The sequence below is a fragment of the Salvia hispanica genome, chromosome 6 (genome assembly GCF_023119035.1).
Source record: "Salvia hispanica cultivar TCC Black 2014 chromosome 6, UniMelb_Shisp_WGS_1.0, whole genome shotgun sequence".
In the NCBI taxonomy this organism is placed as follows: Eukaryota; Viridiplantae; Streptophyta; class Magnoliopsida; order Lamiales; family Lamiaceae; genus Salvia; species Salvia hispanica.
The window spans coordinates 581,669-596,574 of NC_062970.1; the positions used below are offsets into that span (position 1 = coordinate 581,669).

Genomic DNA, 14,906 nt, shown 5'->3' on the forward strand with positions numbered 1-14,906 from the left:
GGCGCTGACTGCCCGCCGCTCCCCTGCCCCCCGCCCGGCATCCCCCACGGCATACCCCCCGGCATACCCCCACCGGTTCCCCCCTTGCATCCCCCGGCGCACCGGCCATCATCCCTATCAACTGCCCCCAAGGGACGTTAAACCCCGGGCCCTTCTGCCCCCATCCAGATCCCACAGGTACCGTTGGAGTCTCGAGATCCACTCGTCGCTGGGCTTGGACTTCCGTTGTTGTGATCCATCGCCTCGATGATGCTCTTGTACAGTAAAGTTACAGAGCAGAGAAAACTCGTTAAAACAAGTGGTGCAAATGAAAATGAAACTAAAATCGCTTATATATAGGTTTTCATTTTTTTTTTAAAGAAACGAAAATTGGCGCTGGCCGATCGGCACGGCCACCCCATGCCGGTCCGCTAGCCGATTTCGCGCTGGCCGCCTCCAATGGTTCGGCTAGCCGATCGGCCAGCGCGAAGAATCGGCTAGCCGGTCGCTAGCCGACCATTGGAGATGCTCTTAGTCATTCCACTAAAAAAGTACTATATTAAAAGAAATGGCTTCCACTAGTTTTGTTTTCCTGCTATTATAAAACTGAGTATGTGGAAGAATGGATCCATCGGTACTTATAATTCTCTTTCCAAATTTCCTTCAGTTATCTACTCAATCTCATATGGAAAAGACAGATAACAAAGTGAATTGGAAGAGAGGAGTGCTTGGTTGTAGAAGAGAAGCAGTCGCAGCCGGCGGTTTCCGGCATACCAACCCCATAGGAAGTGACTATGTTTTGCTCCTTCTCTATTTTCTCTATTTGTATAATTCGTGTATAAATGTAGGTGAGCAGAAAAGTGGCGGCAACAATGGCAGAGAGAAAACGAGAGGGGAAAGGAGGTAGATGGCAGCGCTACCTTCAAGCACGATGATTCGCCGTCGGTGTTCTCTAGCTGAGAATACTGGACCTTCCTCCAAACCCCGTTATTGCCGGTTTGCCGGAGAAAATTCACCTCTTCGGTTCTTCTGTCCCATCAAAGCTGAAACAAATTTTGTAATTCACACATCTCTCTTAATAATAAAGTAGGGTGGAAGCTTTTGGTGCTTGATTTATTTATTTTTCGTTATGCACATTTTGATAGTTGGAGGAAATAATAATAGTGGTAGTTGATTGTTTCTCCAGATTATCTGAACAAATTTTCTTAAGCAGATTATTTCCTCAGTCGACTCCAGTGTAATCCGTCCCGATAAAACTCCAGCTATCCACTTGCTCTGGAGTTCAAATTTAGGAAAGGGCACAACCTGGATGTAAATGTAATTGTAATTGAGTTTTAGGTTCTATTTAGTTCAGTTTTAGAATTTGTGACATACATATGCTAAAGTATATGAAAGTAAACAGCAAATTACCCTCCATGGCAAACCAACAAATGAAAGCCAAGGTGCCAATGTAGGAGGAAAAACATGCTGATAAAGAGGGCCAACTCTATTATCCTCCACAGTCACAGCCTTGTTCGTCTCGAGAAAAGGAAAATAAAATTTATACCTGCAAGATCAGAAGTGATTCAAACACGTATTCGAACAAAGAATGATGATATAACTTGTGTTCATGACTCACCCCGTGCAGTGAAGGATAACATCAGCGATGGTTTTATCTCCGTCATGGAAAGCCATTGTGCCATCTCTGTGAACGCTTTTGATCTGCGGATGTTGTTATGTCAGCATAGTGTTGGGAGGTTCTCCAAACATAAACTCAAAGGACTTAAATCTGGCTTAACCATTGAATGTAGCCAAATGTTATCATGCCCCGGAAACTTTCCGATTTTGTCTACTTCTGCTGATCTAGATGCAACATGGACTTCTTTCGCAAATCTTGTGCATGTTAATTATTTAGCATGCTAATTATTTAGTATGCGTATCTATACAATATATAAAAGGGGAGTTTTGGGGGAATTAAGAGAAATATTCTTTTAAAAATAGATGAATGAAGATTATTACGTGATAATTGATACTCCTATATTTTCATTTTATTAATTTAGTAGGTAATTATTTGAAGTTAGTGGGAAGTTATTTAAAGTTAATAGGGAGTTAATGGATGGTCACATCCGGCTGTAATTATTTAGTCTAATAAATTTACATAAAAGTAAAATATTTAAATTATGTCTTTTTATTAAAGATTTTAATTATGTGTTTTTTTTTTTTAAGATTTTAAATTATACTCCCTCCGTTCCATAGTAATGGAGAGATTAAGAAAATTTGTGTAAGGTGAGTTAAGTAAATGGAGAATAAAGTGGAAAATGAAAAAGGTGGAGAGATGAAGAGAGAAAAAAGTAAGAGAGAGTAAAGTATGTGTGGAAAAATGTGTTATCTTTTACTAAAAAGAAAAATGACTCTATTACTATGGAACGTACTAAAATGGAAAATGACTCTATTACTATGGAATTGAGGGAGTAATTTTTTTTATTTAATAAAGTGTGTTTTTATTAATTGAATTTGTTGAAAATAAAAATAAAAATAAAAAATGAAATTGAATGAATTAGTTTAGGAATGAGAGGGTTAAGAGATGGAAGAATACAAGTGTTATCTCTCAGTTAAGAAATGGAGTGAAAAGTACAGTGGGCCCATGAATAGTGAAGGGATGAGACGGTATTGAGACGGTTAAGAGACAGGGATGCGGATGGCCTAAGGTTTTCAGTGGCACCATTGATTTGTTCGTTGAGCGCTACCAAAGTAAGAACATTGCTGTCGTTGTTGGTACATTTTTCTTCCACTTTATTTGTCTTCTTGCAGTTGTTAGAGACATGTGTTCTATTTGTGGCCTATTTCGTTTCTTGTGTGGTCCTGTTTTTCAGATTTTTTTTACCTATAAACCATTTATCTTGACAACGAATTGTTCTTTGAATCTTTTTATGTGTTGATTTTATGAGAAATTGAGCTTCAGTGGGGGAGATGATGTGTTCTGACTTTGTAATGTGGAGGTTTAGGGCATTAGCAATGGAAGGGCCCTCCCATTCTACATCGGCATTTAGCCAATGGGCCTATCTTCCCATAATGGAAGGGCCTTCCCATATGGCCTTCCCATTCCATTTCATTTCCATATCATCACTATTTTGTTTTAATTTTTTATTAGAACCAAAAATATTAATACGCAAATCTTCGTTGGTTCGCTTCTTCACGACGTCGTGCCGCCCCGGCAAGCACGTGCTGCACCACTCGATTTATAACTTCGTCGACGGAATCGCTACTGGAAGATATTTAATAATGTACTAGAAAGAGAAAGTGTATTGAGATAAAATGAGAGAAGATAAGATGTTGGTGTGGGAAATGTAAATAATGGGATGTGGTATTTGTAGTCGAAAAAATGGAATAAAAAATGGCTCATTTCTAATAGATTCAACTAAGGGATTGAGGCTCGTGGCTTTATATTCGGTCCCCTTATTGCATTAGCGAAGCTAAGTTTGTTCCCAGATAATCTTAATCATTGATTTCCCATTTATTTTATTTTCATATTTATTTTATTTCCATATTTATTTTATTAGTGTTTTATATTTCCACAGTTATAAATATAAGTCATATTTTTCTCAAAATCTGACCTCATTATTCTCTACGCCTTTCTCTCGATACAAACATCCGACTCACATCGCCGCCGTAGCTCTCACACCAGCGCCGATCCTCTGCGCCGCCGACAAATAGATTCTACTTCCGAGGCCCTGTGCTGCTAGTAAAAGTTCACCCTTTCCAATTTGCTTTTCAATTTATATCTTGTGTATATGCATTTTTTTGCATATATATGTACAAGTTTCGATCCATATTGCAATTGACGATCTATTCTCTGCAATATTGTTGCCTATTTTATTTAATTGATTTTACACCTCGTGATCAATCAATCGATGAAAACCTAGATAATTTTATTTAATTGATCGAGCACCTCGTGATCAATCAATCGATGAAAACCTAGATAATTTTATTTTGTCATGTGTGCCTGTTCATATTGCCTGTGTTTATTTGATGAAAATAAACTTACATATTTTTGGGGAAAAAAGAAGCGGCTGTGGTTTCGGTGTAGTACATAGATATAGATTTGGTTTCTTCATCCAATGACACTTTTTTAGTGGATTGAGTAGTAGAGTTGAATATTGTTGGCTATGTTTTATGATTGCGTGTTACATATTTTGACATTTGACAGTTATGTGCATACTTGTTTTTTCTTTAGATGGCGTCTTCGAAATATCCAAAACAGCCAGAGAAATCTCAAGCAACGCTTGGTAACACAGCAGCTAGAGCAGGGAATACTAAAGCACGGTCTATGCCCTTAAGCACGTCAAATTTGGCAAATACAAAGTCTGCTGCAGCTCCAACCAAGTTCTCGGAAAATACAGAACATCTTCAAGAAATAAATAGCATAAGGAAAGCTCCTGTAGGGGCCCAGATAAAACGTGTTATCAACTTGCTCTTTAAGGTATAGTATCTGTTTCCCACTCGTTGCTGAGTACGTTGTACTTGGGTTTAGATGCAACCAAATAACAATGGCATATCGTAATTCTTTTCAGCTGTCCATATAATATGTTAATACATGCAAGAAATCATTCTGCTTCAGTTATGCACCTTGGTCGATGTCTCATCAATTAGTCACAACAACATATTTGCTTGCTAGGGATTGAGTATAAGTTATTTTATATGCGATAGGAGAGTATCTACCTCTTTCATCCTAGCTCTGTCCTATTTCTGTATTGTTATAGAAGCTAGCAATCTATAAATAGTATGTACTGTCTAGCAATACCTAGAGCTCCATTCTGCTACTACAAATGTTCTCCCATAAAAAAACTGGCCTATGATTCAAAACATATATGTAAATGATTTGCAATATCTTTTTGTTTGGTTAATGCTTTCATAAGATGTTTGTTCACTTGTGTTGGTGTAAACAGTTAATAATTTTGATCTGTTTGGCATTAAGTAACTCTTCTAGGAACTAGGAATTGTAGCAATATGTTTGTAGCTTTGTGCTTATAGTTTTGCAGTCTCTATTATATATGAATCTTGGTTGAACTGTTTTGTCCACAATTCTTAAAATCACGTTCTTATTTTCTGGCATGAGTGATGATAATACTGAGAATTGATTCATACTTTTGCTCATTTGATTAGTTGTAGAACTTCCTTCAGCTGAATCCATCTGAACACTAACACCTTTGTTGTTTTTTCTTAACAAACTACTCTGTAGTTATTTCCAATCAGTTTATCTGTTCCTTTACACCTAAGAGTTTCATTGCAGTTTATTCACTGTTGAAGAGTGGTGCTGATCAACAGTAGTTTAATACATCTAACTTAAACAATTCATGTTCAGAGGAGGGATGCCTTGACTCCTGATCAAATAAATAAAGAGTGCTATGTGGATGTAAATGGGAATAAAGCCGTGTTTGACAGTTTAAGGAACAATCCAAAAGTGCATTATGATGGAGAGCGGTTCGTCTATAAGGTGAGGTCACATATAATTGTTTGCCTTTGGTCAGATCACACCTTTTTCTCCACACCTGACCTTTACCTTTTTTCAAATAATTCATTTGCAGTCCAAACATCAGTTGCAAACTAAGACTGATCTTCTTCAATTGATTCGGACGCGTCCAGAGGGCATTGCTGTTGTAGATCTCAAAGATTCGTACACAGCTGTAATTGATGATCTACAGGTAACCTTCATCACAGGAACTTCAAATCATGCTAGGGATTTGAGCTGCTTTGGGTTGCATTTTTCATGCATCACACTGTGTTCCTCTTCTAAACTGCATATTCCTCTCTTTGTTGAAAACTCAACAAAGGCCTACTGATCATTAGCATTTTCTAGGCTCTGAAAGGTTCTGGCGAAATTTGGTTGCTGTCCAACTTCGATTCACAAGAGGACATAGCATACCCGAATGATCCTAGAGCTTCCATCACGGTGGATGATGATTTGAAGCAATTGTTCCAGGGGATCGAACTCCCTCGCGACATGCTCGATATCGAGAGGGATCTTCAGAAGAACGGGATGAAACCTGCTACGAACACCGCTAAGAGGAGGGCTGCTGCAGAGATTCATGGCATGCCTCCCAAGCCCAAGACGAAGAAGAAGAAGCACGAGATCAGCAAGAGGACCAAGCTTACCAATGCGCATCTTCCGGAACTCTTCCAAACTCTTCGCGGACCGGGATAATGAATCAAATGCTTACTGGATGTGCAGCTACTGCTCTCATATTGGTTGGTTGGAGGAGATAATGACTTCTCTTGGTGATATACTTTTGTGATTGATCTGTTGAGATCCCTACACTCATATTTCAGTCTTTTGTACTCATGAATGAAGAAATACTGTGTTTTATTTTTCGGAATTGTATTTGTACTTTACTTCAAATTTCTGTATAAATAAAACATTATGTTATTTTCAAGTTGTTTGCCCCTTCACTGAAAAATGTTCAGATATTTTTGGAAAATTTTCTTCATTTCGAATGTTATAATTATTTACCTTCCACTTTTGATATACGGACACATTCCACTTACTTTTAACACTCAAAATCCATTATAAAATTACCAAAAATAAATCTCATATTCTACTTACATTCTCCATTTTACTAATCACGGGTAGCTTTCCTGCTATTTTCCAAGACTTTGTAATAGTAATATTAAACTTCAATTATTAAAAACAAAAAGGGCATACATTTTTATATAAACATATATTGCTCCTTCCCAAATTAATATCAATAACCAAATCATACATTTTACCTAAGAAAAAAAGAAAAGCCAAAGCAAAAGAAATCTTCAAAAGAAGACATTAAAACAAGGTAACACATTACTTCAAACAAAAATATCAGTTTTGCACCTAGCCTAACAACTGCATCTCTGATCTTCAACCGAACCCAAAATTGCAAAAATGAAGGTCATTTTGGCGTATGCACTCGTCAAAATGAAAACCGCACTAGATGAACATGTACCGATACCAATATCTTGAAAAGGTGGAGCTTCTGCAGTTTGTTCCAAAACTTCCGAACTGCCTGCATCAACAGTTCACATAAATAAGGAAACATCGTTGAGATACGAAAAATATTACTACTTGAGACATGAAGCTGATCGTAACTAAAAGAAATAATAGCTGCAGCATACCTAATCCTCCTCCATTGGTACATCTGGAATATCAAACCTGTCTTCTTGAATTGTTCTGTTGACTACAGACAGAGGGGTTGGTGCTAAGGAGTTAAGGAACACTTAATTGCAAAAGCGACTAGGTAGAATTATTGAATCTTGTATATGCAGTAAAATATCATTAGGAAAACCAGCTGTACTGTTTTACAAGTTATTATGACTGACATTCCCACAAAAAACATAACTCATTTAGCATATAGGAGGATTTCACTAGTCTAATGAACTTCATCTACAGCATAAAGATTGAAAACATCTTCCTAACAAAAAAACTATGATTCTAAGCCATGAGAAAGGATGGAGGGTATGAGCACCAAGAATAGAGAGTTAGCATGCATGTTTCAAACAAATATAAAACTCATACTAAGAAGGAGAAGGGAAGGATATATATTGACATGGGATCACTTTCTTTCTCCCCACGGTTGCGACTATTGTTTAATTCCCTCAGTATTTCAGGTGTAACCTGCACAATACAGAAAAATGAAGATCGTATCACAAACTCATGAATTAAATAAAAAAAGAGAGATCAGTATGCCACAGGTAAGCTGATGATCGTACTAGTTTATGTCTTTGCCTTTCAACTAATGCATTGAGATCATCTTTGTCCACCTTTCTTAATTCATTTTTGTACCTGCACAAATTGTTTAATCAAGCAACACTGGCAAGATTTACGATATGCAATCAAAAGGAAATATTAACTAAGTCATTTTCAGGGGAAATGTCGAGAAGAGGAACTAACCTCTGTGCAAATGCAAGAAGTGATTGGTGCCAGATAACAGGCATTACTCTGGACTCATCATAGAATTTCATAAAATGTGCAACCAAAGCGTCAAGGACACGATATGGCAATGCATATTTCTTCTCAATCAGTAATTTGATGAAATAACTGCTCAGGAAGTACAAGTCAAATTGTCTTCATAAGGATGAATGAAAAGAAATAGATAATAAAAAACGGATCTTTTGCAATCAATAAATTGGATTTTTCAGTGAGCAGATAGTTCTAGGAACACCTAGTAAAATATTTATTATTTTCGCCTGAAAGTGATGTGCATTTATGGAACTCCATGTGTTTTTTGCATATATGTATACCTTGTTGTACCACAGTATTCCATCTCCGCAAGCTTCAATAATGCAACACTGCCATGAGTCATAGAGAAACATGTCAATAAATGAATTTTGAAAAATTATCAGTAGATAGATTTACAAAAATTAGAGAACCAGTCAAGGGACTTCAGTTGACAAGGAGTTATACATTTTTATATAAAGCAGTCAGCAGGTTTATGTACAGCCATCTTCCAAATGTCAGGAAACTCAAACTTTTATGTTGATGCTAGCTCAGACAAGTTCTAATATGTAGCTAGTCCAATCAAGCTAAATGTCATGTTACTTCTAAGTCTCGTTTATTTATGAGCTAAATGTCATGTTACTTCTAAGTCTCGTTTGTTTATGAGGTTATCTATGTCCTATGACCAACCTATGATATGGGTAAACATTTCAACATCTCATTTTACTGAGTTGAATTATTCAAATTAGAGGCATTGGAGGTATTGAAATGTGCATATTAGACATGATACTTTTAAGTTTTCTTGATGTTTACTATGCGTAGAGTGTTGTTCCAAATATTATCATGGTTGACTGTGAGATACAGGAAAAATAAATCTTTTAGTAATTTTCGAGTTTGACATATTCGGTGTCCATTTTATTTGTTCATTGTGAAATTTTAGCTAGTTCATGAATCTCTTTGGTGAAACTGTAGCAAGTAGTGAAAAAGGCATTTTAAAAGAATGATAACGGTGGATGAAATATTACCTAGAGTGAAGAGGAGGAATAGAAACCTTCTCAATGATGCTCCCAACTATGACAGCCTCCCTTAAATTGCATGTCCTTGACTGGAAAAGAACACAGAAGGCATCACCGTTTGTATTCAGATCCAAAAATGCAGAACGAAATTCATGTTTCTTGAGAAACGTTCCCAAAAATGCATCTAGGTTTTCTAGATACTGACAAACAATGCAGTAAAATCTAGCAAATAAACATGAACATGAAAATACAATTGTTCAAAGGTTATGAAACCATGCTAAATCTAAATCACCAACCAAACTAAAAACATGAATCCACACCATAGAGCAAAAGCATACCTCGCACAGTGCAAGTAAGATTCCCTTATTAAAAGCAGCAGGTTTATAGAGAGCCTTTTTCAACGATTGGTATAAAGCAAAGTGCAGCCTCTTATTTTTCCGAATATCTTCTCTCACACGGGGCAACAAAACAAACTTATAGAACCGTTCGACCTTCTTAACACCCATATTAGAAGCAAAGATTCTTGTTGCTTGATACATTGCATTTGGTGACCATTTGTCAGGTTCAGTCAAGTATAACACTTCTTCCCAGAATTGCAGCGAAGGTACATGCTTGAAAGCTTTGGGCATCTTGCCCGAGGTGTACTTGTTAAGCAGTTTGCCAACCCTGCATAATACATATGCACCCAAACTCAGTAAAATCATTAGCAAGGGAAAGACGAGCAGAAATCACAATGCCCTTCGTGACCAGTGTAGGCTATAAGCATACCCCTTGTACAGCTCAATGATGGAGTCATCCAATTTCGGCATAGGTTGTGTTCCTACACACAAACACACACAATACAATAAATTTGCTGATATCTCATTAGGTGAATATTATTGTGATACATCGTTTCATTAAAAAAAGAAAGCACGTCCTCAAATCTAAACTCATACCAGTCGAAACTTGAGCATCTTTTTCCTTGATCTTGTTCACAATGATGTCAGCCAATGTTCGTCCAGGGCGATCATCTTTTGATAGAAAGGCCTCCAGCAACCTTTCGTCTTCCTCATTAATATCATCCTTTATATCATAAGAGAACAATTAGAACCACAAGATAGCTTCATCTACCTCTTCAACATTTTGCTACTTTTCGCTTAATCCCTCAATGACAATCTCTCTATCTCTCCTCTTTTACTTAATTCCAAAAGCTTTCCACTCTCTCTATCTCCCATCACTCATAAACTGATCTAAAATTTCTCATCTTTCCACAATCCAAAAATTTATTTATCATCCTTGTTAGATTCCATCTCCATATCAATAAAATCGCCTATCAACTACATAGCCGTAAAACAACTGCAGAAAACAGACATAAACGGAAGACAACAAATCAAACCTCGAAATTCAACTCGGCAAACTGACTCTGCGTCTCGGAAAAGCCTACAAAGTTGTCGACGTCATCATCATCATCATCGTAGTTTTCGTCGTCTTTGCGGCCGTGAATTTGGGGAAATACGATTTTATTGGCAGCGTCGTGGTCAGCGACATTGTTGTCGTCTTCCTCTTCCCGCTGGACCTCCTTCTGCTGCAGACGGGCTTCCTTGAGAATCTTAGCGCTGACGGCCGAGGGGACGAGCTTGTCCTCCAGCTGGTGGTGCTTCGGCGACTTGCTCCGCTTCTTTCCGGTGGAGAATGCGTCGGAGCCCAGCGGCAAGAACGGCTCCGGATTCGTGATTCGCGAGCGTTCCCGTTTCTTCGACATTGTTGCTGTTGGTGAACAAAAATCAGAACCCTAAACCCTAAAACGAAAGAGGGGGTTTTTATAGGTTTTTTTTTTTTTAGTTTATTTGGTTATTGGGCCTATTCTTATGTGGTTAGACACAATTTTCTACTTTCTTTTTATATAATTATAAATTTACAATTGCTCATGAGCATAAGATAAACGTAAATGGAGATGGCTTGTAACGAGACATCATAAGAGTTTTAACGTCTCGTGACGAGCTATTTGCTCTTGCGTTTCTTCTTTATTTTCATGAGCATACAATTGTAAATTAAACATGAGGATCAATTGAACACGCTGTGACGAAGATCAAGTGGGGATACAATCGTGTCTTACTGATTTTATAAATATTTTAAGGGATACTATTAGCATCAGCAACATGGAGAAATAATTATTTTTATGGAATCGATCAAATTAATTTTAGTCTAATAACATAAAATACAAAAATAATAGTACTTAGTATCATAAATATGATAACTTGTAAATTTGAAAAAATTGATAAATCAAAATACTGTATTTTTTTTATCATATCATCAATCTATGCCATTTGATTTTGGTGAAAATTATGGAATTAGTTGAAATGGAAATGGCGCCTTGGAATAAAATAACCGTTTTATTCAGTCCACCCATTTTCAATTCCAACCGCAATCCTTCATCCTCAACAATTTGGGGTTTTGAGAGAGAGAGGGAGCTACTGAATTCGAGCTGAAATGCAAGTTCTAAGCCAGATTTTCTCTCCTCGCACCCTTCCTTCGCGCCGAGGAAATCGATCGGAAACCCTAGGAATTGCAGCTTCGCAATCGAGATTGAAGCGGAAGTATACTAGGAGCAGCGGCGGTGAGAAATTCAATATGCTCCTTATACTATTTGAAGATTCTGTGTTTTGCTGCATTCATGATTGAATATTGCCGGTTTGAAAATTGTGCATTCAGTTTCCTCGTTCGTAGACAGGAGGGGGAATTTGATCGATTGTGCTGTAAAGGGGAGGAGGAATGTAGTAGTTTCAGCTGTAGAAGAAGGAATCTCGGGTGCTGGTGCACAGAGAAAGAGGTGATCTGTTTGCTTAGAATGCTTATTTTACTTTTATGCTGGATTTGGTTCTGTTATTTCTCATGGTAATTTATTGAACTTTGTGAAGAAAGTACATTCGCTCGCAGTAACAGTATGAAAAATAAGAAATAAAAGAAAAACGAAGCACGTTTTGTGAAAAATGAAAACTCAAATTCTTCAATGTGGACTTTCAAATGATAAAAATATGCAGTGAATACATGTGAAAAGAAGTCCACAGCTGCTGAAATTCAGAAGTATTACATGTGGTAGTGTAGTTATGTTCCTCTGCTTCAGATACAACTGTTTGAAAAGTTATGATAAATAGGAATTTAAACTGTTAGGAGGTCTGCAAGAACTTAGATAACCAAGGGTAGTAGATGAGAAATTCCCCAAATGAGATGTATCAAAACGGATAACATGATGGTAAAAATACATGTGTGTTTTATTTTCATAGATATAATGCGTGCATTAACCATTTATCTCATGTGTTATATTTTGAGAATGGAACACTTTTATACATCAATTATCATGATTGAAACTTGCATATCATATTTTGTGAGGAATTCATTTGGAAGCTTCACTGTTAAAATTATGTTTTGTCTATATACCGAGTAACTGCACTCCGCCAGTATTGACATTCACCCATAAGTGGGCAAAATGCTCCATTTAATGCTGTAGCACCTTTGACTGACTGATCATAATTAAAGTTGTCATGACTACATCCTTCATATATACTGCTCCTTGCAATACTATTTTTTGAGTTAAACCTTCGTTCTTATAAGAATGAATAACTACATCCTTAATATGCTGCTCCTTGCAGAAAAGTGGTTGAACATATATGCCTAGTCAAAGCAAAGGACGATTTGTCTGAAGAGGAAGAGAAAGACATGCTGGATTTTCTTTACACGACTCAATATCAAATGCGAGGCATTGTTGCCATGTCATTAGGTGATATTTTTTTTAGTGATCAATAAATCATTAACTGTAAATCCGTTTGAGAGTATCTTATAGTAACACAAACATATTTAAGCAATTCAGTTTTCTTATCAGTTTATGCAGCATTATTATTATACCAAGAATTTGACCAAATTTTGATTTTGAACGGTCTCTTATTCTCGTTACTTTCATGTGAGATGCTAAAAACTGAAAAGTATGTTTCGTTAAAGTGAAACAGCAGTTTGTTGCCAAAATTTCTGATGCCATTCTCTGTCTGTTGGTATTTAGAGGAGAATGGTTGTCATATTTCATGTTTGTTAGACAATATGGACATATTGCAGTTATTTTATTATGTCTATGTAAATTCAATTTCAGTAGGTCTCAGCGCCCTTCTCTGGCTTGTGTACTATTTATAGAATTTTCCCAGGTTTAAACACGAAACATTGCATCTGCTCCGTACAGGTTCAGTTATATGAACTGTTGTCATCTTTCTCTGAAGTTTCTATCTTTTGTAGGACGCATATGTGATCAAAATCCCGAGCAATTCACCCATGCCATATTTATGCGTTTCCAGACGAAAGAGGACCTTGCCAAATTCTACGAGAACACCTTCTATACAACAGTTCTCAAGGAACATGTGATGCCTTACTGCCATGTATGCTTAACATGTAAACACCAATATCTCAAATCCATTTGTTCATTTAAAGCCCTGCTGACAACATATCTTATCTCATGTTCTCTAATCTAAGAGATTTTTGTTCCCAGGGGTTTATAAATTTTGATTACGAGTCCGAAGTAGAAGATGATATCCTGCCAATCTTCCGGAAGGGAGAGGTCAGAAGTCGCATTTATGCTCATCTCTTGAAACAAATTCTGAGATTAGAGCACCCGCTTTCAGTGTTCTTACTTCAAGTAATTCTATGTGTAATTTTACTGATAGGAGTTCAACTACGGTGTCGAGCTAATGATACTTGTGGAATTTAGTCAGAGTTCTCTGGGTGGGCCTGCTGAAGATGCAATTACTTCTCTTGCAAACTTGACAGTGGATTTTCCTTCTCTGATTGTTCAAGCTACCAAAGGTGTATTCTAAGAGCCTATATCTTTGTTAGCTTCTTAAGAGATAAAATCAGTATGACCCAGCTCATATAACTAACTAAATGAACTTCTCAGAGCCGTTGACATTACTTGCATTACTTTGCTGGTCTTATTCATTATCATGCTGCAATGGTACTTTTTTGCAGGTGCTAATATGAAAATGGATAATGTGGAGTATACTCACGGGGTGGTAGTGAGGTTCCGGTCAGGTCAGTCACAACTCCTTCTCAGCACGAACTCAAAAGCAATTTTATGTGACTTGTAAATTTCTAACCATTATTATTACTCATACAGTGGAGGCCTTCGAGATCTTCATGAGCAGTTCAGAATACAATACTGTGAGGACCTATCTATATTCTTCATATCTTGTTGGCCTTAGAATAATTGTTCTTTTCTTCAATACCTAACTATATACACACCCATACATACTTTATTTACTGGGAATTATAAATAGTGAGAGTTAAAACTCAGTACAGGATTTCGTTCGATTATAGTTGTGGGCTTGCATAAAATGCTTATGAGCCCTGTTAGCAAAATACAACATGGAAAGATGAAGTATGAGAGATAATGATACAGATCAGTTTTCTGTAGGGACGGTGGTTAAGATTAGCCTAAAAAGACTAACTGTTTGTCTATAACTGTTTGTCTATCATTCAGATTATACTAGCAATTTGTATTCTGTCTTTGTTCCTTTCACCGTTCTCTGTGTTTTCTGCACTGTCCAGCCACTTATCCGGTCTCCACCGCTTTATCTCTATCAGATAACCTTCCTAAGCTACTTTCTGTTATGAAACTTGAAATAAAGTGAAAAAGATGATATTCCTGATCAATGTTTCTTTTTTCTTGTCATCTCCACTGTACAACTTTATGATTCTTGGTGCCTGATAACAGATCTGGGAATCCAAATTCGCGCCGTTCATTCGAAAGGCTCTATGTTTGCATTTTTCAGTAGATCCTGTTGGCAAAGAGCTTATGTAGCAAGGTCAGTCTCCTTCATATACTCTTCAGAGCATCCACAACGCGGATACTCAAAATACTATGGATTGTCACTATAATATTTTTGAAGCATTATATTTGTGCTGATTTTATAATAATTAGCCTTGGCTTGCCTAATTTGATTTGGCAAAAA

The 14,906-nt window shown here is 37.0% G+C and overlaps 4 protein-coding genes across 6 annotated transcripts; 2 read left to right on the top strand and 2 right to left on the bottom strand.

Annotated features, from left to right (window-relative positions):
• Nucleotides 1-137: 137 nt before the first annotated feature.
• LOC125193275 (flavin-containing monooxygenase FMO GS-OX-like 4) lies at nucleotides 138-3,577 on the bottom strand. Its single transcript, XM_048091045.1, has 6 exons — nucleotides 3,573-3,577; nucleotides 1,758-1,851; nucleotides 1,598-1,680; nucleotides 1,390-1,525; nucleotides 1,177-1,284; nucleotides 138-254 (listed from the first exon to the last, which is right to left on the bottom strand). The coding sequence occupies exons 1-6, from the start codon at nucleotides 3,575-3,577 to the stop codon at nucleotides 138-140; spliced, it is 543 nt and encodes a 180-aa protein (XP_047947002.1).
• On the top strand, nucleotides 3,544-6,389 carry LOC125196994. 2 transcript variants are annotated; one of them, XM_048095683.1, is made up of 5 exons: nucleotides 3,544-3,700; nucleotides 4,193-4,438; nucleotides 5,321-5,452; nucleotides 5,544-5,660; nucleotides 5,816-6,389. In XM_048095683.1, the coding sequence occupies exons 2-5, from the start codon at nucleotides 4,193-4,195 to the stop codon at nucleotides 6,158-6,160; spliced, it is 840 nt and encodes a 279-aa protein (XP_047951640.1). In that variant the 5' UTR covers nucleotides 3,544-3,700; the 3' UTR covers nucleotides 6,161-6,389. The 2 variants fall into 2 exon arrangements, with proteins under 2 accessions (XP_047951640.1, XP_047951641.1); XM_048095684.1 differs by having other exon boundaries at nucleotides 3,563-3,706.
• Nucleotides 6,390-6,655: 266 nt separating this feature from the next.
• Nucleotides 6,656-10,721, bottom strand: LOC125196430 (bystin-like). 2 transcript variants are annotated; one of them, XM_048094944.1, is made up of 11 exons: nucleotides 10,313-10,719; nucleotides 9,873-9,999; nucleotides 9,706-9,757; nucleotides 9,276-9,603; nucleotides 8,947-9,026; nucleotides 8,227-8,274; nucleotides 7,877-8,023; nucleotides 7,696-7,768; nucleotides 7,525-7,600; nucleotides 7,102-7,181; nucleotides 6,656-6,992 (listed from the first exon to the last, which is right to left on the bottom strand). In XM_048094944.1, the coding sequence occupies exons 1-10, from the start codon at nucleotides 10,676-10,678 to the stop codon at nucleotides 7,102-7,104; spliced, it is 1,377 nt and encodes a 458-aa protein (XP_047950901.1). In that variant the 5' UTR covers nucleotides 10,679-10,719; the 3' UTR covers nucleotides 6,656-6,992. The 2 variants fall into 2 exon arrangements, with proteins under 2 accessions (XP_047950901.1, XP_047950902.1); XM_048094945.1 differs by lacking the exon at nucleotides 7,877-8,023 and having other exon boundaries at nucleotides 10,313-10,721.
• Nucleotides 10,722-11,324: 603 nt separating this feature from the next.
• On the top strand, nucleotides 11,325-14,906 carry LOC125192698 (stress-response A/B barrel domain-containing protein UP3). Its single transcript, XM_048090325.1, has 9 exons — nucleotides 11,325-11,533; nucleotides 11,629-11,746; nucleotides 12,567-12,694; nucleotides 13,198-13,337; nucleotides 13,448-13,516; nucleotides 13,623-13,761; nucleotides 13,924-13,986; nucleotides 14,072-14,115; nucleotides 14,669-14,906. Exons 1-9 carry the CDS (start codon nucleotides 11,407-11,409, stop codon nucleotides 14,753-14,755), a joined length of 915 nt encoding a protein of 304 aa, XP_047946282.1. The 5' UTR covers nucleotides 11,325-11,406; the 3' UTR covers nucleotides 14,756-14,906.